The 26,202-nt window shown below is 34.6% G+C and overlaps 1 protein-coding gene across 3 annotated transcripts in view; it reads right to left on the reverse strand.

Annotated features, from left to right (window-relative positions):
- PIGU (phosphatidylinositol glycan anchor biosynthesis class U) overlaps window positions 1-25,762 on the reverse strand; it is a 125,660-nt gene extending 99,898 nt beyond the window's left edge. The window contains exons 1-3 of one of the 3 annotated variants that reach the window (XM_051979158.1): window positions 25,595-25,758; window positions 2,965-3,029; window positions 1,674-1,733 (exon numbers count right to left, since the gene is read on the reverse strand). In XM_051979158.1, the coding sequence (XP_051835118.1) occupies window positions 1,674-1,733; window positions 2,965-3,029; window positions 25,595-25,724 (255 nt within the window). In that variant the 5' untranslated portion in view covers window positions 25,725-25,758. Of the gene's footprint in view, window positions 1-1,673; window positions 1,734-2,964; window positions 3,030-25,594 lie in introns of all 3 variants that reach the window. The other 2 variants (XM_051979159.1, XM_051979157.1) reach the window with 2 other exon arrangements.
- Window positions 25,763-26,202: the final 440 nt, after the last annotated feature.

The raw sequence follows: 26,202 nt of genomic DNA on the forward strand, positions 1-26,202 counted from the left end.
AATTCTTTCCTTTTTCTTCCCTTCTTTTTCTTCAGAGTGAAGAATAAAGAAGAATTAAGACACAATTTATACCATCACAGGATTTTTAGTCTTTCAGGAAAGGGATAAAAATATGTACACAGACAGATATAATACAAATTAGAACATAACAAGTCCATAAAAGGAATAGAAGGTGCTATGAAATTAGATGAAGGAACATTTGTAGATGGGTGAAGGAAAGAATGTTCTTTATCAAGAAGGCATCATTTATCGGGGCAACTAGGTGGCACAGTGAATAGAGCACCAGCCCTGAAGTCAGGAGGATCTGAGCTCCAATCTGGTCTCAGACATTTAATACTTCCTAGCTGTGTGACCCTGGGCAAGTCACTCAACCCCAATTGCCTTAGCAAAAAAAAAAGAAAAGAAAAGAAAAGAAAAGGAAAGTATCATTTTTTCATGTTTATCACTTAATTTTTTAAAAAATATATAACATATTAAACAAAAGTTAAATAAATGTTTAATATATATGGCATTCTATGCTTTACAATTGCAAAGTTTGTTATATTTATTGACCCCCTTTGATCCTCAAAAATGATAGGTCAGATCTTTAATTCTGGGATAACACCTAACACCTATCAGATTGGCTAAAATGATAGAAGGGAAAACATGACAAATGTTAGCAGGGGTCCTCAAACTAAGGCCCGTGGGCCAGATGCAGCAGCTGAGGATGTTTCTCCCCCTCACCCAGGGCTATGAAGTTTCTTTATTTAAAGGCCCACAAAACAAAGTTTTTGTTTTTACTATAGTTCGGTCCTCCACCAGTCTGAGGGACAGTGAACTGGCCCCCTATTTAAAAAGTTTGAGGCACCTGTGTAGAAGATGTGACAAAATTAGGACATTATTATACAGTTGGTGAAACTGTGAACTAATCAAGCATTTGAGAGCAATCTGAAGTTATGCCCAAAGAGTTATAAAATTTCATGCACACATGGTAACTGTGGAAATATGTATAGAAGTACTGTACATATTTAATATATATTGGTCTACTTGCCATGTAAGAATGGGGGTAGGGGGAAATGAGGGAGAAAAAAAATTTGCAACACAAAATTTTGCAAGGGTGAATGTTGAAAATTATCTATGCACATGTTTTGAAAATAAAAAAGCAAAAGAACCCATGTTCTGAAATATTTATATTTGCTCTCTTTGTCGTGGCGAAGAACTGAAAATTATAGGGATGGCTATTAATTGGGAAATGGCTAAACAAGCTATGATATATGATTGTGATGGAATACTACTGTGCTGTAAGAAATGATGAGCTAGCTGATTTTAGAAAAACTTGGAAAGACTTGCATGAAATAATGTAGAGTGAAATGAGTAGAACCAAGGGAATTTTAAATATATCAACAACAGTACTGTTTGAAGAGCAACTGTGAAATACCAAGTTATTCTGAATAATATAACTACTCAAATCAACTACAAAGTATCTATGAAAGAAGATGTTATCTACCTCCATAGAAAGAACTAATAATAGAAGAATGCATATTATGGTTTGACATGTATTTATGAATTCATGTCAAATGATGGCTTTCTCTAACGCAAGAGAAGAAGGAAGGGAAAGAGATGGTTGGGAACTTAAAATGTCACAAAAATAAATTAATTTAATCTAATTTTAAAAAAAAAAAGAGATTACTTACCATAAATACCAACTCCGCATAGTCAATCAGGAAGTGGAAAAGATATATTATTAGCGGTGTCTATAAAATAAAAACAAAAAAAATTTAAGCCAAATTTTCTATTACCAACAGAAACAACTAGAACAAAATAATTTCCAGATCCCCCAAACTGAAAGTTATTAGAATCGCAATCTACATCAAGTAAAAAAGTATCTATACACAAGAAACCACAAAACTCTAAATACTGACAATAAAATCCTAATAGCTTTAAAGTATTATGTATTAGCATAAACAAAGTATTTTATATCAATTATCTTCTTACAAGTTCGATGTAAGCAAGTACAAGATTATCTTTATTTTATATAGATGATCAGAAAGTTAACTTTGTCCAGACAATGATAGAGTTAGCCTCACACTCAAGTGTCTTAAATCCCATTCTCCTTTTTCTACACCATGCCATATTTACTAGTGAGAACTAGAAGCACAAAAAGATTTCTATCTCAATTTATCCAAATGAATATCTGTACTATGGAATAGTACAGAAGAAATATAGATCTGGGAAAATAATGTGATAAAACTGTCAAGACTTTCAATACTTCTAAATATCCTCTCTGGGCATAATTCCCATGGCCAAGATCTGTTTCTTCAGTTTATAAGGCAAGTGTTTCAATCACAACTGTGATAGTACTGTTATATCATTTTTTAATTAAAGCTTTTTATTTACAAAACATATACATAGGTAATTTTTCAACAATGACCCTTGCAAAATCCTGTGTCCAAATTTTCCCTTCCTTTTCCTTATCCCCTCTTCTAGATGGCAGATAATCCAATCCAAGTTAAATATGCTAAAATATATGTTAAATCCAATATTATGTATACATACTTATGCAATTATCTTGCTTCATAAGAAAACATCAGATCAAAAAAGGAAAAAAAAACTAAGAAAACAAAATGCAAGCAAACAACAACAGAAAGAGTGAAAATGCTATGTTGTGGTCCAGACTCAGTTCCTACAGTCCTTTCCCTGGATGTAGATGGCTCTCTTTATCACAAAATTATTGGAACTGGTCTGAATCATCTCGCTGTGGGAAAAAGCCACATCTATCAGAATTGATCATTGTATAATCTTCTTGCTGCCCTAGTACTGTTATATCATGAAGACTTCATATAAAGGATTATTTCTCAAATGATTTTTCAAAGCTTTCTTAAGTTACATATTAAATAGCTAGTGTTTTACATTTGCTAGATTTTGTATGAATGGCAATAAAATATTTTTTAACACATAGAGTAGAAAGGGAACATTTATACTTACTTCATGAAATACGGCTCCGGAATAGGGAGACACTCCCAAATCCAATAGAGAAAGCCCTTCCACCACTGAAAAGACAAAACAAAACAATACCCATATCTGAGCCATTTGGACACAACAATAAAATCAAAGAAGTTAAGTTCTAATAAACTCTGAGACAGTTTAAAATTGGTTTTTCAGGCATTCACCTGAAATTAATGGTTGACTCTTTTACGAAACCACCTACCATGTTGTGAAATGCCCAAATGCCTGGACAGGAAAAACCAGAGAGTGAGGGTGGGAAGAGGCATGAAGAAATGAATTTATTGGGAACAAACTTCAAAAATCATTGTTTTCCCCAAGATTCTGGGCTTATGTGTGTATAGCATTTTGATTTAAGTTTCACATCCATTAAATGATTTGATTCTGAAATCCTTGTAAGCTCATTCCAGCAAAATGTGGCATGTTGGATAGGCAATGAGTCACTTGAATTCAATTCCTAACTTTACTTTTATGACTATGACCAAATCAGTTAACCTTTATGAGTCCTACTTTCCCCCTCTCCTTAAAAAGTACCTATCTCACAGAATTGTCATGAGGATGAAATGAAATAATATATGTAAACTCTTTTGTGAACCTTAAAGGGAGAAGCAATAGTAGATGCAGCACTAAGCTTAGAGTAAGAAAGACTTGGCTGACTTCTATTTCTGACACTAATTAGCTACATAGGCCCGCTAGGCAACTCATTTTACTTTTATCCTCACTTCCTTATTTGTAAAATGGAGAAAATAACAGCACTTAGCTCATTGGATTATTGTGCAGATCAACTGAAATAACCTATATAAAATTCTTTGCAAAAATCTTAAAGAACTATACAAATGCAAGCTAAATTACTTTCCTCATTTTACAGATGAGAAAAATGAGTAGAAAAGTAAAATGACTTACCCAAAGTCAATTCAATTCAATATGTATTAAATATCCATTGTGTGCAAAGTCACATAGCTAATAATGGCAGAACTAGACTTTCAATTCAGTACTTCTGATTCCACATCTATCTGAGCCTTTTCCACATTATACTAAAGAGCTTCTGTTACAAGAACAGTAACAGAAAAGAAGATCTTTCATTAGATCCACTAATCATAGGACTATAAATCTAGAGCAGAAAGGGACCTCAGAAACCATTTAGTCCAAAGTAAAAAGCATCTGGAAAAAGGACAGAATTCCACCCACCCAGCCTGATACTTTCAGCCAAGATGAGTAAGTTGCTTTCATAAGACCAACAGTTCTAATCAGGACCCTAGGCAGCAGCAGAGTGTCAATGGTTGCCTAGGAACAACTATTGTATAGGAGTACAGTGTTAATACAATGGAGCAAGCACCAGATGTCATTTCTGTGTTTGTTTCCCAGATGGTGAGTACTATACAAAAGCAGCACATTCAGCACACCAAGAAACAATTTTTTCATCTCTCAGTCACCCCCTTGACAAAGTGAGATTTAGAACCTCCCCAATAAAAGAGATGTTTTCCTCCCTTGTAGAAAGAACCTACACATACTGAAGGGAAAGCAATAATCCCATGCCACTATAACAATGGTACTCAAAAGGTATGCTATAATATGCCATCAGCATCCATTAAGTGTGCCAGAAATTATTTGGAACTTACATTCAAAACTGAACACTCAAGTCCCTTAGAAATTATTTGAAATTTCCACATGCAAATAACATATGCATGTACAATTCTATTCATTCCTCTATCATAAATTGCCACAATTCCCCAAAGAAAAGAGTACGAATCTGCTATGAGCCCCTCCGCCAAAAAAAAAGGAAAAGAAAAGTCTAAGAGCCATTATACTATGCTATCCTCCTGGTTTTCTTCCTACTTCTGAAACAACTTTTTTGTTTTATTTGACATCTGTTTTTCTGGGTCAAGCCCACTTTATGCCAGTTCAAGCAGCTCAGGATTAGAATGCAGTGAGGCTCTAGTAGATTATAAAATGCAATAAAACACTATTAATAACAAAAGAGTAAAAAGATACAATTTCTTTAAAAAAAATTTCTAAGGTTAAAAAAGATAGTAAAACAAATAAAATTACTATCTTCCACCCCACTTCCAATTTCTTCAAGGTCACCAATTAAGCTAGGTCAGGAAAAATAATGTCTGAATTATTTTGGTTTATGTTTCACCATAACTGAAAAGAGTGAATTGAGCAATGAGCTAAAACCTCTTAACATCAACTCTCCATAACAGGGACCTTATATGTTTCAGGCAACAAAGAAGTAAAACCAATAATGATCCTAAGCCTCACTAACATCTTAAAACAACAACAACAACAACAAAACTTGTCCAAACTATGTAAAACAGATGCTTCTGGACAAAGTCAAATAATTTAATCACTTATCAAACACAGTTTCAATTCACAGAATACTTCTACTCTGTCTGTCTTCCTACAGTTTTCCAAACACAGCTCTTTTTTTTCTTTTACTATCTTCATCAATTTTTTGGAGAGATTCAACATTAATTTATATTCCTACTTGTGGCATTTTTTCAAATGGTTGTCAATAGTTTCCATTTTTCTTCTGAAAATCATCTGTTTAGATCAAAGGAAAAGAACATATGCAGGCATACACAAATATTTATAGCAGCTTTTTTTTGTGGTAGAAATTGAGGGGATACCCATCAATTGGGGAATGACTGAATAAGTTGTGGTACGTAATTGTGATGTAATACCTCATTGTGCTATTAAGAAATGACAAGATGCATTCAGAAAAACCTGCAAATATTTATATGAATTGATGCAAAGTAAAAAGAGCAGAATCAGAATATTGTACAAAGTAACAGCAATATTGTACGATGATCAAACATGAATGACTTAGTTCCTGTTAGCACTTCAATGACTTAAGACAATTCTAAAGGACTTATGGTGAAAAATGCACTCTCCAAAGGACAAACTGATTGAATCTGAATGTAAGTGGAAGCATATTTTTTTAATTTTACTTTTCTAGTTTGTTTGTTTTTTTGCAACATGGCTAATATGGAAATATATTTTGCATGAATGCACTTGTAAAATCTAAAGCACACTACTAACCAATATTAGGAAAGAGAGGAGGTAATGGAAGAAAGGAGAACGTTTGGAACTCAACATTTTTAAAAAAATGAATGTTAATATTATACTATGTAACCTATATCAAATTGTTTGCTCTATTAGAGATGAGGAAGGGAGGAAAATTTGGAACTCAAAATATTATAAAAAATAAAGGTCAACAATTGAAAAAAAAGTCTAAATTGCTTTACATATAATTGGGAGGAAACAAAAATTTTTAAAGATGAATTTTAAAATTGTTTTATATGTAATTAATAAATGAAAAATTTTAAACTGTAATTGGAAAATATTTCCAATTTCAACAAAATAAAAATATGATAGAACATAGGGAAGGAAAAGAAAATCATCTGTTCAAATTTGTGGTACACAAATGTAATGAAATATTATTGCCCTGTAAGACTCTACAAATTTAATGGATTCAGAGGAAAGTGAAAAGACTTGTATGAACTAATGCAGAGTAAACCAAACAAGATATTCAACAGAGATCAGTCCTGTACCTAGGGAAAGTAAGGGGACTGAATAGCTGGGAAGAACGAAATTCTAGGGGACTCTGTACTAGTTCTATGAGTAGTAATGGTATCCATGGCTTTATAATAGGTGTCATTTAGCAGCTCTGTCACCCATTACCCAGTTTAGAGCCACAATTCCAAGGTAGAGAAAAGTGGATGTGGTCACCAGAGAATAGGGGTCCTATATGTGTAAGGAACGAGGAATAAGTTCTTGAAACATAGCTATGTGACTGAGCCCAAGAGCAAAGTGGAGACTCTCAACCATTAATCAGTCCTGTTACGTAGAATAAACAGAAAAAGGGACCAAGCCCAAGAAGGAGTCAGCAGAAGTCTGCAAAACCTCCCAGAAGGCTGTGACTGAATCCAGCAGAAGTCAAAGGAAACTCAACCACATACAATCCTACAGATCCAAACTAGGTCAAGAATTTGCAGAGCACAGACCAGGAAGAACTGAAGAGCTTTTGGTGTGAACTTCCCAGATCATATCACTTTGGAAAGAGAAAACTTACAGGCCTTCAAATTGAACTATGAAAGCAGCAGGTGAGCATAAAAGACAGAAGCTCAGGACAGATATTTCCCCCCCACCCTCACATACACACTCAGGAGTGAACACAGAACCAACAATAATATAAAGTGTCAAGATAGGAAGTAAGCTGGAAAAATGAGCAAAAAAAGAACCTGATCATAAAAATCTACTATGATAAGAAATCTCAAAACAACAGAGAATAGGACAATAACATGTATAAGCAAAACCTCAAAGAAAAATGCAGATTGGACACAAGACCAAATTATTAGAATTATTATTATTATTAGAAGGCCAAAAATGAAGCAGTGTGGGAAACCTTCTCAAAGATTTAAACAGGCCAAGATCTAATCAAATAGTAAAAGAAATTCCAAGCTTGAGCTAATAAGTGATCTTTGCATTTGCTCAGATAGGTCTGGAAAAATGTTGATTCTCCCTTTTGTCATAAAGATGATATAGTAATAATGACTCTTTGATCAGTAGTGATCCTAGTCATAAACCCTATACTTTCACTGTAATATAGCCCAGTCTCTCATTGTAATATTCATTTTCTCATTACTTGTTAGCCAATCAGAGTTGATTGCCTCGGAACATCTACTCTCTGAAGGACATATAAATTGTGAACTACCATTGAGGGTCATTGGTCTAAGGGAAAAGGCCAAATGACTTTTATTAATAAATATATTGTTCTTTTTAATACAATAATTAAATTACCCAGAAAAAATTACTAGAAGAGTTCAGGAAAAAGGTTTTTAGAATATATTATTTTGGAATACAAAGGAATTAGGATTACAACAAACTTTTGCTATCTAGCAAAAGTGACAATTTTACAGAGAAAATGCTTATCTAATTTTTTTAAAAAGAGGATTTTTCAAGCATTCCTTATGAAAAGACCAAAACTAAATAGAAAAATCTGCATTCAAACACAACATCAAGAGAAACATAAAAAAGTAAACATAAGCAAAAAAATCACAAATATTTAACAAGATTAAATTATTTACACACTCCTGTATAGAAAGATGATACATTTAACCTCTCAAGACTTTAATATTACTAGAGCTATTAAAGAGATTTTCACAAAGACACAGATGTGATTCTATTAGATTGAGATGATCTTAAAATTAAAATTTTAAAAATGAGAAAGAGGGATGCACTAGGAAAAGAAAAAAGGGAGAGTAAGAATGGGGAAAATTATCTTATAAATGGAACACTCAAGGAAAAATTTATACAATGGAGGAGAGAATTTGATAGGGATGGTGAGAATAGGCAACACTTAAACCTCATGCACATCTGAAATGGTTAAAGGAGGGAACACACACACACATACACACATATAGAAATTCATTTTACTCAATAGGGAAGAGGGAAAGGAATTAAGAGAAGGAAGGGAGGAAATAATTAGGAGAAGAGATTAAAAAAGGCAGCAATCAGAAGTAAAATACACTCTTGAAAAGGGAACAGAGTAAAAAGTTTAATCTTTCTTCCAGATGGCAATAGCTACTTTGCCCTCCCTAAGTTTTTTTTTTTTTTTTATGCTTTTTTAAGGCTAAATACTTGTGTCTTTTTTTTTTTATTTTATAATAACTTTTTATTGACAGAAGGCTAAATACTTATATCTTTCCAATAATTCAATTCCAAGCATTTTTTCAAGTATCTGTGCATGTCACTGCTTAATAAATATTTATTAATGGAAATTAATTTTAATCCCCAAAATATCTCAGCACAATAAATACTCATTTTGTTGAATAAACCAAAAAACCAGAATATATGCTTTTCCTTTGAACTTAGACTATAGCAATAACACAATGATTCAAATATGAAAAATTATTAAAATGGGAAATTAGTAGATCTTCTGTATGTAGTATATAATAGCATTATACTTCTTTTATAATAATATAAAAAGACCTTCTGGACCTGGCATTGAATTTTTTTATTATAACTTTTGATTGACAGAACCCCATGCCTGGGTAATTTTTTAACAACTTTATCCCTTGAACTCACTTCTGTTCTGACTTTTCCCATCCCTCCCTTCACCCCCTCCCTCAGATGGAAAGCAGTCCTATACATGTTGAATATGTCACCGTATATCCTATATACAATATATGTGTGCAGAACCGAAGTTCTCTTGTTGCACAGGAAGAACTGGATTCAGAAGGTAAAAATAACCTGGGAAGAAAAGCCAAAATACAAACAGTTTACATTCATTGCCCAGTGATCTTTCTTTGGATGTAGCTGCTTCTGTCCATCTTTGATCAATTGAAACTGAGTTAGATCTCTTTGTCGAAGAAATCCACTTCCATCAGAATACATCCTCATACAGTATCGTTGTTATAATGATCTCCTGGTTCTGCTCATTTCACTTTGCATCAGTTCATATAAGTCTCTCCAAGCCTCTCTGTATTCATCTTGCTGATCATTTCTTACAGAACAATAATATTCCATAACATTCATATACCACAATTTACCCAATCATTCTCCAATTGTTGATATCCATTCATTTTCCAATTTCTATCGGCATTGAATTTTTTAAGAAAAGTGCCCAATGCATGTGTAGGAACATTAGATTGAAGCAGAATTGCTAAATATACTCTTGTTAACCACAAATACTGATGGGTGTGAGTTATTCAGCCTATGTAGGTTGTATAGATAAGCTTCATATAAGCCAAAAGTGTGAACAAATAGCTTAAAAACTAAAGCAATTTCAGGCTGAATTAAAAGAAGTATAATATCTATAGTACAAGGAATGATAGTCCTATCTTGCCCTACCAATTCAAATGATCCCCCAAAATTTAAGATCCAGTTGTAGGCTCAATATTTTTAGAAAAGAAACTGAGAAACTGAAACTTATATAAACAGATAGATCTGACTATGATAGTGTGGAACTTGAAAACATCCCCAACTATTTCATCTTAAGAAGATGTTATTACATCTTATCTTTGTATTCCTAATACCAAGCAGTTGGCTTGCACAAAATAGACAAGGAAAGGGAGGGAGCAGGGAGAGAACAAGAAAGCAGACGTTAGAGGAAAGCTGGTTCTTCAAGATGTCCCTGATTTCCAGATTCCCTCCCTAGAAACTTCAAGGAATTTTCCCTTAGATAAGATCAAGAACTCTCTCAGGTGACCTAAAAAATCTCACTCCCAATGAAAGTGCTCACATATTCTGTGTATTACCTGATATATTCTAATATTTATAACTTCTCTGATTTCTGTTTGCTATTTGGATAAACTGATTTACTCACTATACACTATTTCTGATGATTTTTTATATAATTAGCATTTGGTAGGAAGGGAGTCAAGCCTTCAGATCCAAATTTCAGTTAGCCGTTCCTCTTTAAGGAACAACAACTAGAAAAACACTTTGAACCTAAGAAAAAAAGTCATTTCTCTAGGCTAGCAATATTTAAGGGTACAGATACATATAACTGTAGTCTAGTATTCCTCTCTCTCAGAGGAGAACAAATGATCTGCCACATAATTCCTTTTCTTGCTCCCTTTCAAGCAATAATCAAAGTCTTCCTAGAGTAGGGTGGGCAAGCTTCTTGAGATATCTAACAGTGTTCCCTCAGAAGCTTAATATAAACAAGTCATGTGGACATACAAATAACCAACATGTGCTACATATATATATATATATCTACAAATATATATATATATATATATATATACATATATATATATATATCAGGTAATTTGGGGGGAAGTTATTAATAGGAATGATTAGAAAAGGCCTCACTAAGGAGGTAGGACATGAGCTGAGCTTTGAAAGAAGCTACAGGATTCTAAGATATGGAAGAGAGGAGAAAGTGCATTCCAGGCAAAGAGATCAAACCATGGAAAAGCATTGAGAAAAAAAGTGGAATGTCATCTGCAAGAAACATAAAGAAGGCCAGTTAGGGTAGGATGACTGAAAGGGATTAAATATAAATATAAATATAAATAAATATAAATAAGTCTAGAGTTAGGTTGATCCAAGTTGTGAAAGGTTTTATTAAACAGAAAATTTTGGACTTGACCCTAGAGGCAACAAAGAAACAGTGGAATTTACTAGCAGGTGACAAGGACGTATTTTCTACATTAATTTAAAACATCATTATGGTAACATGTGGAGGATATATTAGAAAAAGGAAAATGTCAATACAGAATGACTAATTAGGAGGCTAATACAATAATTCAGATGAGATGATGAGGCCCTGAATTCTGAGGGGGGTGGGGTCACTATACAAGTAGAAAGGGGACAGATGCAAGTGAAATGGAGAAAGAATTAACAAGAGTTGGCAAATGACTGGATGTATGGGGTAAGAGGGAATAAATAATAGAGGGTGATTCAGAAGTTGCAAATCTGAGTGATTTTGGAAGGATGGTAGTATTTCTGGCAGAAAAAAGGGAAATTAGAAATTATGTGTTTGGGAAAAAAAGATAATGAGTTTTATTTTAGATATCCTTGAGAGAAGAGATTTGGTATAGGACTGGGGGACAGCCAGTGAAATTGCCCAGAATTTTTTTTAAAAAATTGTCTTGCTTCAGGAATAGCAAGGCAGCCAACTGTTATTAGCATATAGAGTATATAGGTGAGAACAAAATATAAGGGAATTAGAAAGATATAGGAAGTGGAAAGGTTACCAAGGACTTGCACGGAGGGGAGGGTGGGGGGAAGGAGCTGTAGGGGAAAGTGGCAAGGTCAGACCTACACTCAGAAAAGATCTTTATCAGCTGATGGTAGAATGGACTAAAGAGGAAGGAAACTTGAGGCAGTGAGGCTCAAAAGAAAAGGCTACACCATTCCTGGCCCCTCCTCAGTATATGTCCCCGCGCCATAAGGGCTCCTTAGGGGCGGGGACTGTTGTTTGTATCCTCCCCCTCCCCCCCCCCCCAGCTGCTGGCACACCCCCGGTGCTTAATAAATGCTTGTTGACTGTCAACAAATTACCTTTTTGCATCTGAGCTTCTCAATAAAGTCTCCCTAGGAAGCCACAAAAAAAAAAAAAAAAAAGAAAAGGCTACAGCAAAAGTCCAAGCATGAGGTGAAATCTGCACTAAGGAGGTAGCAGTGTCAAAGGAGATAAGAGAGTTACAAGATTTGTTACAAGATAAAATCAATAGGGCCTTAACTATAAATTTGATACAGATAATAACAGAGTCAAAGATGACACTTAGGTTGGGAGCCTAAATAACAGAGTGGTACCCTCAACAGTAGGAGGAAGAACTTGGGGGAAAGATAATTAGTTCAGAGTTCAAATTTGAACAATAGTTAATTTAAGATGTTCAACAGGCAACTGGAGATGTGAGACTGGACATCCCCAAAGAAGTTAGGGCTGGATAAGTAGATCATCAGCATAGAAAAGATAATGAATCCACAACAACTGATATCAGTAAAACAGTATAAGGTTTGAACAGTATGGGCTAGGGCAGAACCCTGTGGGACACCCACAATTAGTGAGCATGATATGGATAAAGATAAAGAAAATTGAGAAGAAATAGCTAGATAAGTAAGAAGATAATTAAGAAAGAGTAATGTCCTGAAAACCTAGAGAAGACGGTAAATAACAGTGTCAAAGGCTAAAGGGTTAAGGGGTTAAGGAGTCAGAGGTTATTAGATTTGGCAACTAATGCATTAGTAGTAATTTTGGAGAAAGTGGGGTTGAATGATGGATTTCTCAAATTTAACTGCAAAAGTAAAGAGAGATAGAAGGTGATAGCTACTGGTGAAAGACGGATTAAGTGAAAGTTTCTGAGCATGGGAGACACATGGATAGGTTTGTAGACAGTAAGAAAGTAGACAGCAGATAAGAAGATACTGATGATAAGTGAAAATGAGGATGACAACAGAATTTGAAACAATGAAACAGAATCACTTGTGCACGTAGAAGGATTTGTCTCAGGAAGGAGATAAGCCACCTCTTCTTTTAAGACAGAATTGAAAAAGCATAAAATGACAACACAACAAAGAAATCAAAAAAGAGTCTACCCTGGTCAGACTAAAGCTGAAGTACTGTGTTTATTTATATTTACCACAGGTTAAGGATATTAATATATTGGAGCACATCTAGAAAAAGACTACCAAGATGGTAGAGGACAGAAGAGTAGACTTAGAGGGATCAATAGAGCTCTCCTGAAGTATTCTGAAGAGCTACCATGTAGAAGAAGCATAATATCTGTGTTGCTTGACACCAATCATGAAAACTAAGAATATGTATGGAAGTTACACAATTTTGTGCTAGAAATTGTCAAAAACAATAACAACAACAATGTAGTGTCTCAGAAGGTAGGAATTTATCCCTTATTTGGGATCTTTAAAGGAAAGTTGCATGGTTGCTTTTGGGGGATTTTGGAGAATCAACTATGGAGGGATTCTATTATAAGCCTCTGATGTACTTCTAGTTCTGTGACTCTACTGAGTTCAAGGGAAAACTAAGACCACTGGGTGAAAATTTCTGGGAGATAAGATTTTTAACTTAATATAAAAAAAGAACTGCCACTATTGAACAATTCTAATTGTTAAGTTATGGCTGCCTGATAATGAAATGAGCTACCCTATGACAGAGCAAATTGTCCTTTGGTACAAAAGTTTAAGTGGAGACTATATGTCCATTTGTTGGGGATATCACTAAAGCCATTCATGCTATGGTCTACATCAGTGGTTCTTAACTTTTTTTTAATCATGACAGTCTAATGAAGCCTATTAAATGTATAAAATAAAACACAGGATTACAAATAAAACTAATTCTATTGAAATAAAGTTATAAAAAATTTTTTAAGTTCACTAACTCCAGATTAAAAACAACTGTTCTGCTCTGAGATTTTATGATTATATCATTCATTTTGAATGCAACAGTACTATATTCAAGATATTTCATCAGTCCATTCCTTTACCTAATTAATTTTTCTTACATTTTTCACAATATTGAACAACTATATCATCCAGGACCCTCTGTCCAGTGTCCTCTTTATCTCTAACTTCGCCTATACTTTGACTTTGCTTATCCAATAATAAACCTCTTTTATCCAAAAAAAAAAACTATATCATCCAGGTTTTGAATATGTTAAAAAATAAACATTGCTAAATAGCATACACAAGTAGTGACTGTCACAACTCTCTCCATAAAATATTACAAATGATTAAGAAAAAACAACTAAAAAATGAGCTACCTATTTGGCCAGAAGAATTTAAAAAAACACTAAGCATTGTTATATTTTTTCCTTTTTTCCCACCACTAAAACTTTTATTGTTTTAATTTTAATAGAATTTAATTTCAAATGCATGCAAATATAGTTTTCACCATTCACCTTTGGAAAATTTTATGTTACAAATTGTTCTACATCTTTCCTCTGTCCCCTCTCACCAAGACATCAAGCAATCAGATGTAAGTTAAACATGTACAATTCTTTTGAACATATTTATCATACTGCGCGTGCGCGCGCGCGCACACACACACACACACACACACACACATAATCAGATCAAAAGGAAAAAAATAAGAAAAAACAAGCAAACACCACCACCACCAAAAAAAAAAAAAAAAAAAAAAAAGGATGAAAACATTATGTTTTGATCCACATTCAGTCTCTATAGTTCTCTCTCTGGATGTAGATGGCACTTGCCATCACTATCACAAGTCTATTGGAACTGCCTTAAACCACCTCACTGTTGAAAAGAACAAGTCCATCTCAGTTGATCATTGCATAATCTTATTATTGTGTACAATGTTCTCAAGGTACTGATCACTTCACTTAGCATCAGTTCATGTAAATCTTTACAGACTTTTCTGAAATCAGTCTACTCATCATTTCTTATAGAATGATAATATTCCATTATCTTTATATACCTTAACATATTTTGCCATTCCCCAACTGATAGACATCCACTCAATTTCCAGTTCCTTGCCACCATAAAAAGGGCTGTTCCAAACATTTTTGCACATGTGACTCCTTTTCCCTCTTTTATGACATCTATGGGATACACACTCAATAGAGACACTGCTGGATCAAAGGATATGCACAATTTGATAGCCACTAACCATTATTTTATACTTCTCTGAAATAAGTTTATTTTGAAAAGCATAAATATTATTAACCAAATCACACACATTCCAATAGGTTGTAGAGAGATCATTAAGAAAATAACTAAGTATGATTGCCTAAAGAGAAGTTTCAAAAAACATACTGGGATGTACCTGTTTTCACAGACCTGTAAAATCTTCACTGACTTTCTCATACTAGACACATCTACAACTGTTCTTCATGACATCAGATCTAGGATAAGACAACATAAACGTTCACATTAGTCACCAGAATCATACAAAACTTCAATGTGTTGCCTTATGAGATAAGGGGCTTGAAAGTATTCAAGCAAAGATTGAATGGCCACTTTTTAAAGACAATGTTAAGGAGATTCATTAATTAGTCAGGGAATTAGGCTAGGTGAAATCTAAGTTCCAGTCAGCTTTAGGATTCTACAATACTATTTCACTGACTATATTAATTTATCCAAAAGGCCCAAACTGGTTTGTGGAAACATCAATGTTATCTCTCTGGGATTATAAATGTAAAAGGCAACTTCTATATAGACAGTGTATTAGTAAATACAAGTGTCCCAAATGACGGCATCTCTAGAATTTGGGAACAACTTTTTTTTAAATTACCTTTTGTATATACAGCAAGATAACTACATAAATATGTATACATGTATGGGACTACCTGCCATCTAGGGGAGAGAGTGGAGGGAAGGAGGGGAAAAGTTGAACAGAAATTTTTGCAAGGGTCAATGTTGAAAAATTACCCATGCATATGTTTTGTCAATAAAAAGCTATAATAAACAAAACAAAACCAAAAAAAAAAAAAATTACCCTTTGTAATGGTTTATAACTCTGTCGCTGATAAGACATGAGTGCTTCCCAAATTTCATCAAAGAAATGTGGCTATCTCTTGAAATCTCATCAAAGAAACTATGATGTAACTTAATTTTTAAAAAGACAACAATGCCGTTATAAGAGAAGTGGTTTACACGGAATCTCACTGTCCTCTCCATCTTAGTCAAATTGGACTTCCTAGCTACTCCCCATCAGTTTACTTGACTTCGCACATTACAGGCACAGAATGTTTATCTCTCCATTCTGTAGAATCCTTACCTTTCTTCAAAGCACTGGTACTAAACGTCAGCTCCTATTGGAGAGCTTCTCCTGATCCTTCCAGCCCTTTCTCGCTCTTGAAATTGCTTTTTATTTACCTTTCATGTATTTTGGACATAGTTACTTGTGTACATTTTTACCACACATGCAAAATGTTCCTTGAGAAAAAAGGCTCATTCTTTTCACTGTATTCCCCAATACCTAACACAGTACCTTGCACATGGTAGCACCTATGTTTGTTGAACCAAGAGTCCAAGGTGCAAAATAGAAATCACAGTGTTACTGTAGATTGATTCAAGAATTCTGATCTATTTGGCAAGTATAAATATCCCAAAAGTTAACACCATCCACTAAAACCTCACAACTCCTTTTTCTCCAAGTCTACTCCCTGTGAAACCTTCCAATTTTAATTCCACCATTTCTGTCTACTGAGAACACAGTGATCAACTGGCATTACCAAAAACATCTTTCTCTCATCACCACCAAATATCTGTCCCTGACTTTCTCCCTTTATCTCTCCAAATTCCTATTGCAATTATATTTCTCCATGTAAATTTCAAAACTGGCATTTCAGCTTATCTAATGAACATAATCATTCAGTCTCCCTAGCATTGCCATCTGAATGGTAAAAATCAACTTTTTGAACCTCCCAGGCTGGTGACCCTATTTGGAGGCAAACAACCCAGGAATCTCTATCTGTTATTTTATCTTAATAGTAATAAATAATAACTAATAGGCATTTTAATAATGTGTTATGGCCAATTAATATAAGTATCTGCCTTTAGTCTCACCATTCATACATAAATTACTAAGAAAATGCAATTAAAATGTAGGACACATAGAAACAAACTCCATCTGATTTTTTTAAAATGCTAGAAAACTGGGAAGCAAACTGGAAAAAATTGGGCTTGAGCCATACCCTATGCCATTTTCCCTGACAATAAATTCTATAGGGCTATATGACTTTAATATTTAACATCATAAAATTAGGGCAGATTACATACTTTTCATGACTATATGTAAGAGATGGATTCTTAAACAAAGGAGAGAGGCAATTACAAAAGATGAAATTAATAATTTTAATTATGTGAAACTGAAAAGCTACTAAACTAAAAAGGAATGTACATAGGATAAGAAGGAAAATAAATAAGAGGGAAAATCTTTATATAAAATTTCTCAGATAAGAGTTTTTTACCCAAGATATATAAAATATATTTAAAAGCTAACACATCAAAAACCATTCCCCATGACATAACTGGTCAAAAGATATAAACAGTTCTCAAAAGAAGAACTGCAAGCTATCACTAATCATAAGAAAGAATGCTCCAAATCACTTATAAGAAAAATGTAAATTAAAACAACCTTTAAGTTTCACCTCACATCCAGAAAACTGGCAAAGATGATGGATAGGAATAGTCAATATTAGAGGATGAAGCTATGAATCAGTATAACCATTTTGGAAAACAATTTGCAATTATGCAAATAAACTAATTAAAATGTTCATACCCTTTTACACTGAGATTGTACTATTGGGCATTCCAAGAAAACCACTGATATGAAGAAAGTCATTATATATACAAAACTATTTATAATAGCATTTTTTTGTGATGGCAAAGAATTGTAAATAAAGTAGATACATTTTGGGAATGGCTAAGTAAACTGTGGCAAATGAATGGAATAGAATATTATCATGCTAAAAAAAACAATAAATATGATGAATGCAGAGAAGCATGAGAAATTTTACATGATCTGATGAAAAGCATAGTAAGCACAATATAAATAATGATGACAACAATGTAACTGGAAAAATGAGTTTAACAATCCAAAAGTAACTGTTGCAAAATTACAAAGAACAAGATCCAAAGGAGATATATGAAAAAATGCCCCCATTGCACTTCTTTGCAGAGATGAAAGGTACTGCATGTAATTTCAGTCTTCAATGTATTATTTGGTTTTACTGATTTTTTTTCCCAACCTTTTTTTTTGCTGAGGCAACTGGGGTTAAGTGACTTGCCCAGGATCACTTAGCTAGGAAGTATTAAGTGTCTGAGACCAGATTTAGATTTGAACTCAATTCCTCCTGACTTCAGGGCTGGTACTCTATCCACTACACCACCTAGCTGCCCCTTCCTCAGCCTTCTTAAAAAAATAGTATGTTATCACAACCAAAAATATATACAGCAAAGGTAAGCATAAACTGAACCAAAAAAAAAAAAAAAAAAGTAGACATACAACTGCCAAACTTTCAGGATTTTGTTGCAAAAAGACATAAACTTATCAGATTGGCAAAGATAACAAGGTAAAAATGATAAAGATTGGAAAGGTTAAGTAATAATTAAGAACTGTCCAAACAAGAAATTGGAAACTGAATGGATGCCCATCAGTTGGAGAATGGCTAAACAAGTTATGGTATATACGAAAAAGAAATGGCCAAACTATTCTGGAAAACAATTTAGAATACCCAAGAAAATTTTCTGAAATGAATATATTCTTTGACTTCACAAAGCCAATAAGAGCTTATATTCCCAAGGAAGTTAAAATTGTGTAAAACAGGAAGTATGTTATCCTACTCCTAATAAAGAGGTGATACACTCAGGTACAGAATGAAACATATTTTGAACATAACTAAGACATGAATTTGTTTGTCTTGACTATATCAATTATATATATAATACAATTATATATGTGTTACAAGGATTTTGTTTTTATTTTTTACCTTTTTTTTTTTTTTGAATGGGGAAAAGGAGATGGGAGGGTCTTAAAAAAAACAGTAGAAATAGTTCCTATAGGCAAAAATATTTATAACAGCACTTTTTGTTATTTAGAAAAACTAGATACAAAGTAGGTCTCAATTAATTTAAGAATAATTGAACAAATTGTGAAATATGCATGTAACACTATATTAGTGCATCAAAAAGCAAAGAAAAAATATGAAAAATTAAGAAAAATTTGGTCAGACACATATGAATAGAGTAAACAGAGCCAAGATAATAATTTACTCAAGAATCATAATAATGTAAAGGAAAACATTGATCACAGAACTCTGACCAATCTTGAATTCAGAATACTGATGGTGAAATATATATTCCTCCCTCTTTCAGCAGTGAGGTGGTAAGATTATGGCTACAGAATAAGGCATAATTTGTCATAGATGACCAATATGTTATTTTGTTTAACTATACCTCTTTGCTAAAGGTTTAAGTTCTACATAGGTGGGGGTTACTGGAAAGTGCAATATTTTTTAAAAGTCAGAATGTAATGTGATATTGTTTTATAGGAAATGATGAGCAGGCAGATTTCAGAAAAAATTGGCAAGACTTATATAAACTGATACTGAATTAAGTTAGCAGAACTAGGAAAACATTGTACACAGTAATAGCAACATTGTGTGAAAAACACAACTTTAATAGGTTTTGCTCTTCTCAACAATACAATGATCTAGGACAATTCCAAAAGACTCATGATATTTCCACAACAATTTTTAGAAGTAAAAGTGCATTAAATTTTAAGAAAAATCCATCAGATAATTCTCCAACAAGTACAAAAGAAACTTCTTTACACATCTCTCCTCATTTTTTCCATAATCTGTGTTATACTCAACTATGTTCTTGGCCTCTTATCGATCCCTCTTGAATAAATTTCCTTCTTAGGTCATATACTCCAACTTTCTTTTTACCTTTACTTTTAAAAATCTGTTTTACTATAAACTAGTAAACTCTTACCTATACCCAGATTTTCCAACTCTAAAATATCTAAGATTCTTCCACTTCATCAACCAGATTCTCCTTATAAATTAAAACTTACTATGTTCCCAAAGCAGTTGACAAAAAGAAAAACTCCACACAAAACAAAATATTTACAGCAGTATTTTTTTTTTTTTGCTAACAAAGAAAAAAAAAAAAGCAGATGATTAATGGAGAAATGATTAAACAAATTATGGCACAGAAAAGTAAAAGAATATTATCATGCAATAAGAAAAGACAAATATGACAAATATAAAGTACAGAAAAATTTACATGAGCAGATACAAAATAAGCAGAGCCAGGAAAATAATAAATAAACAGATAACATCAACATAAATGGAAAAAACAATTACAACAAAATAAGTGAAGCTAAATGTTGGGAAATAATAAAAAAACGAAACATGGCCCCAAAGAAGAGACATGAGAAGATACCTCCTTCAACTCACCTGCAGAGTTATAGAATACTAGTTACAATACAAATTATTTTTCAATATACTGATCAGTTCTGTTGATTTTTTAAATCTTTTTTCTTTTTTAAATTCTTTGTTCTAAGGAATTATCTAAAAGGGGCAAAGAAAAAGATAAAAGAAATCTAGGCATTAAAAAAAAAAGCCAAGATATCAATAAAAATCTGGGTTTTTAAAAACATTAATCTATATTAGCAATCTAGTGTCTCTCATCTACTTTTTCTATCTTTTGAGGAATAAAACTATTAGTAAAGCAAATCAAAAATCAATTAGAAAGCAGAGTGAAGATGATAGAAGAGTATGAAGTACATACTCCAATAGATCTACAAAATGCACTCCAAATAGATCTAATCCTAATCCTAATCAAATCTAATCCTAATCCTAATCAAAAAATTTAAAAGAGGTAATATTATGGTGAGTTATTTATCCAATCCAATTCAGCATAAGGAAACAGAGAGGCCTGTAGAGATACAGGATGGTGTCTGGTCAGGTGATGCTCAAAGAAAAGATGAGGTCTCAGATACATACCAGATCCCCATCTCCTGTGGGGTATGGGAACTGGTGCCAAATATTAGCTTGAATCAATAGTTTCAGAACAGATTGTGAAAGTAAACTGTGTCCAGTGGAATACAAAAGGCTGCATCCTAGCCTGTGCACCTATATCAAACAGGAAGGGAGTTCAGAAAAAAGCAGCAATTTTGTGGCTTAGAACCTAGAACAAAAGTAGGGCCTCAACTCCAAGTTCTAACCCAAGTAGAAATCTGTAAAGGAATAATCAGAACAGGAATTCCAAACCAAAGGGGATCTGGTACATTTATTCTAGCCTACAATTTTGTGACTCTAAACCAGTAGCTTTCCAGATAGTGACAGTAGCTGAGTCTAGTAATATTTCATTGTTACTTAGACCCAAACACAGACCAGGAAATTGCAAAGCTCAGATCAGAGGCTTAATGATCAAATTTTGCTATGGATCTGACTATTTTGGAAGTACTCAAAACTTGTAAGTTCCTAATGTGTATAACATTATCTATTGAGAATCTAGAATAATACAACACTCATCATCACCCCTAAGAAAGTAGCAAAGGACCAATTCAGACCTTCTCTTTAAAAGTGCATATAGCCTGGTCCTAATATCAAATTTAAAGTCAAGAAAAGAGGTTGGAAAAACGAACAAACAAAAAAAGAATACCACCATAAAAAGCCATTATAGTTACAAGGAAGCTCAAGATATAAAGCAGGAAGAAGCATCCGAAATGGAGAAAAAAGAAAGGGAAGTAGCATTCAAACTACACCTATCAAATACCAGGCAAATAGAGGTTAAGTGACTACCTAGGATCACATGAACTAGTAAATGTCTGAAACCAAATTTGAATTTAGGTCTTCCTGACTCTAAGCCCAAAATTGTATCCACTATGTCACTAGCTACAAACATCTGCCAGCAAAACTTCAAACATAAACCCAACTTGGACATAAATTCAACTATAGTTCTTGGAAGAGATGAAGTAAGAGTTTATGTGCATACCCTTTGATCCAGCAATATCACTACTGACTCTGTATCTCAAAGATGGAAAAAGACCCACATGAACAAAAATCTTTGTAGCAGTCCTTTTTCTGATAGAAAAAAATCAAAAATTGAGTGAATGCCCAAAATAAATGATGACATAAGAATGTAATAGAATACTATTGTTCTTTTTAAATTAAAGCTTTTTATTTTCAAAGCATATGCATTGATAATTTTTAACATTCACCCTGCAAAATTTCATATTCCAAATGTTTTCCTTCCTCCCTTCCCTTCATCCCCTTCTCTAGACAACAAATAATCCAATATCTGTTAAACATATGCAGTTCTATACATTTTTCCACAATTATCATGCTGCACAAAAAAAATCAGATCAAAAAGGAAAATGAGAAAAAATAATATGCAAGCAAACAACAAAAAAAGTGAAAATACTACATTGTGATCTACATTCAGTCCCCAGACTCCTCTCTCTGGGTGCAAATGGCTTTCCTCATCACAAGACCATTGGAACTGGCCTGAATCATCTGATGGATTGTTGAAATCCATCAGAATTGATCATTGTATAATTTTATTATTGTATACGATGTTATCTTGGTTCTATTCACTTCATTTAGCATCAATTCATGTAGGTCTCTCCAGGCTTCTCTGAAATCATCAGGCTGATCATTTCTTACAGAATAATATCCCATAACATTCATATACCATAATCTATTCAGGCATTTCCCAATTGATAGGCATCCACTCAGTTTCCAGTTCCTTGCCACTACAAAAAGAGTTGCTACAAAAATCTTTACACATGTGGGTTCTTTTCCTTTTTTTACACTTTGTTTTACAAGCCCACTAGAAATAGCTGAATTAAAGGGTATAGCCCTTTGGCCATTGTTCCATATTGTTCTCCAAAATGGTTGGATCAGTTCACAACTCCACCAGCAATGTATGTCTCAGTTTTCTGACTAACAATACTATTGTTCTACAAGAGAGGAGCAGGTTAATTTCAGAAAAGCCTAGAAAGATCTACATGAATTATTGCTGAATAGAAGTGAACAGCCCAAGGAGAATATTGTACACAGTAACAAGAAGATTGTATGATGATCAACTATGATAAGACTTTACGCTTCTCAGCAATGCAGTGATCCAAGACAATTTCAATAGACTAGGGATGGAAAATGCATCCAGAGAGAGCACTATGAAACTAAATATGAATTGAAGCATACTATTTTCACCATTGGAGGTTTTCTTGTTTCTTTCTTGTGGTTTCTCCCTTTTGATGTGATTTTTCTTTCACAAACTGACTAGTATGACCTGAATCTGATTTCTTGCTATATTAAAGGGAGAGGGGTAAGAGGGTTGAAGGAAAATTTGGAACTCAAAATCTTATAAAAATGAATGTTGAAAACTGTATTTACGTGTAATTGGAAAAATAAAACATTACTAAGTTTTTAAAAAGAGTATAAAAAAATTAAAAAGCATTTTTATAAATACAATAAGAGTATTAAAGGAAAAAAATTTAAATAGAAATGAGTGTAAGTACCAAGCAGGTGACAGCATAGTGGATAAAGAACTGAGCCTGGAGTTAGGAAGACTTGAGTTCAAATGTAGCTGCTGACAATTACTAGATGTATGACTCTGGGAAAGTCACTTAAACCTCTGTTTAGCTGAGTTTCCTCAACTGTAAAAAGTAGGTTTAAATGAAAAGAAATGAGAGGTACAGAAAAAAGAATGGAAAGGGAATTAATAGCTTAGGACAAGAGGCACAAAACCTGCCAAAACAACAAATTCTCTGAAAATCATAATGTAGTAAATAGAAGCCAATGACTCCATATACTAATATTAAAGAGTAAAGAAATATAAATCAATAAGAAATATAAAAAAATCACAAGGCTAAAAAAAAAAAAGAAGAAATTTTATGACATTTCATAGCAAAATTAACTGACATGGAAAATAGACCAAGGAAAAAAAGGTTTAAGAATTACTGATTCCCACTAGTCCTGAGTTCAAATCTGGTCTCAGACACTTTAACACTTCCTAGATGTGTGACCCTGGGCAAGTCACTTAACCCCAATTGCCTCAAGGAAAAAAAAAAAAAAAAAGAATTACTGATTCCCCAAAAGCCATGAACAAAATAAAAAGAGCCTAGACAGGGCAGCTAGGTGGTAAGGTAGATAGAACATGAGATCTGGAATAAGAAATGAGTTCAAATTCACCAGCTGTGTGCACTTGGCCAAGTCACTTAACCCTATTTCCTTATCTATAAAATGAGCTGGAGAAGAAAATGAAAATCCACTCCAGTATCTTTACCAAGAAAATTTCAAATGGGGTTAATGAAGAGTCAGACACAACTGAAACAAATGAACAAGATGTATTTTAATCTAAAAGAAAACTCCCCAGATTCCTTAACACCTGAGGGCAAACGGAAAATGTATCTGTCAGCTCCTGAAAGAAATTTAGGAATATAGGAATACTATAGCCAAAATCTAGAGCTGAAAGAAATTCAGGACTATAGGAACACTATAGCCAAAATGTAAAGCTTCCAGACTCTACAATAAGAATCACACCAAATACAGGAGCTTTATTTAATATAGAAATTAAACAACATAGCAAGGGTCAGAGCTGAACATGAATCCAGGCTTTCCTGATTCCAAGCCTAACATCTTATCAATCAATACACATTTATTGGTGCATCAGAAATATTTTTAAATTGAATTTTGATATCTATCAGGAACTCATTATGCATTTCCTACCCCAGACCAGTTGGTCTATCGTGTATTCCCATACCAATACTTCTATTTCTCTTTTCTTTTATCCTCAAAAATGTTGCCGACCATTCTTCATGGATTTCCAAACAAGTGCATATTCTTGATATACAACTACACTGCAATGAAATCCTAGAAATCGACTCTAATACTTTACTTTTACAGATGCTCTAAGAAGTGCCTGGCCTATAGCCCTGTCCAGCATCTCCTCAAGGATCCCCAGAACAGTGATTCTTTGCAGTAAAAACTTAATTGAATGAATGGAAGAAGGTACTGAAGTAATTATTACCTGAGGAGGATCGTAGGGGGATTATTTCAAACTGGCCCACCTTTCTAGAGTCTCAATACTCAATAACCCCTACCACAAACCTCCCCAGAAAATAGAGAATTAGAAATCATCAAAGCCCCGGTTCCGGGTCCCTGCCCAGGAGAAGGTGCCTCATCAAGACCCACGCACTGGGGGTGGAGCACTTCCACAAGACACGCCCCCTCCCTCGATGACCACGCCCTCTTGACTGGGCAGGTAAGGAAAAGTGGATTGAACACACACCGCTGGAGCTCAAGGCCTCTCTCGCCGCGGATAGCCTTTCCAGGGTAGACCCATAGGGGAATGGAAAGAAGGTTCACCCTAAGAACGTGCCCCAGCCTCAGGGGTCACGCTGTCTACCTTCAAAGCTCAGTGACTTTTTTCCCCCAGTCCGGGGTGGTAGAGGCGCGAGGCTCCCCACCCGGTCCCCAGTCCTCCGATGGTACGCCCCTGGGAGAGGGGGAAGCAAAGTCTATGGGACCCGGAGCGCGACTCTCCCTTCTCCTTCTCCCAGCCTCCGCCTCGAGGTGCTCTCTGAGGAGGGGCCAGGGCGGGGGCGGGGCCGGCTCCCGGAGTCCAGAGGCGGAGCAGCCCAACACAGACTCACCTCGTTTCCAGGCGTTGAGCGGGGACACCACTTCCACCCTCTCGGAGATGAAGTCGGCTAGGCTAGAGCGAAAAAGCAAAGCCCGCACAGTGACAGCCGCCACCAGCACCAGGGCCAGAGGAGCCGCCATGTTAGCGGGGGCGGGAGAGCAGGCGGGCGCGCGGAACAGGGCGGGGTCGACGCTGGGCGGTACGGAGTTCCGCGTGGAGCATGCGCTTTACACTGTAGTTTTTACTACTAAGGTGGGCACCACCACAGATAAGGGAGTGCCTCGAAAAAGAAACTACCATTCCCAGAATTCTTTAGCCGTGGTGGTATGTGAACAACGGAAATTGGGAAGGCTCATTCATTCTCGTTGTGCAATTATTTCGTCCCAGCTCATAGCCCTTAGGGGCTGAGATGGAGATTCTTTGCTCCCTTGATCGTTGGAGACCTGGAGGGGGCGCTTGCTGTGCGTCTCTCCCACACCCTTTGTACTTGTATCTGCAACCACGTGGTGCTCTCGAAGGGCACTTCTAAGGGGTCTCCAGCAAGGAGAGAGGGCCAGGAAACATGGATCATGAAACCTCGGCAGAGATTTAAGGATCATCCCTTTGAACCTGTAGATT

The sequence above is a fragment of the Antechinus flavipes genome, chromosome 2 (assembly GCF_016432865.1).
Source record: "Antechinus flavipes isolate AdamAnt ecotype Samford, QLD, Australia chromosome 2, AdamAnt_v2, whole genome shotgun sequence".
In the NCBI taxonomy this organism is placed as follows: domain Eukaryota; kingdom Metazoa; phylum Chordata; class Mammalia; order Dasyuromorphia; family Dasyuridae; genus Antechinus; species Antechinus flavipes.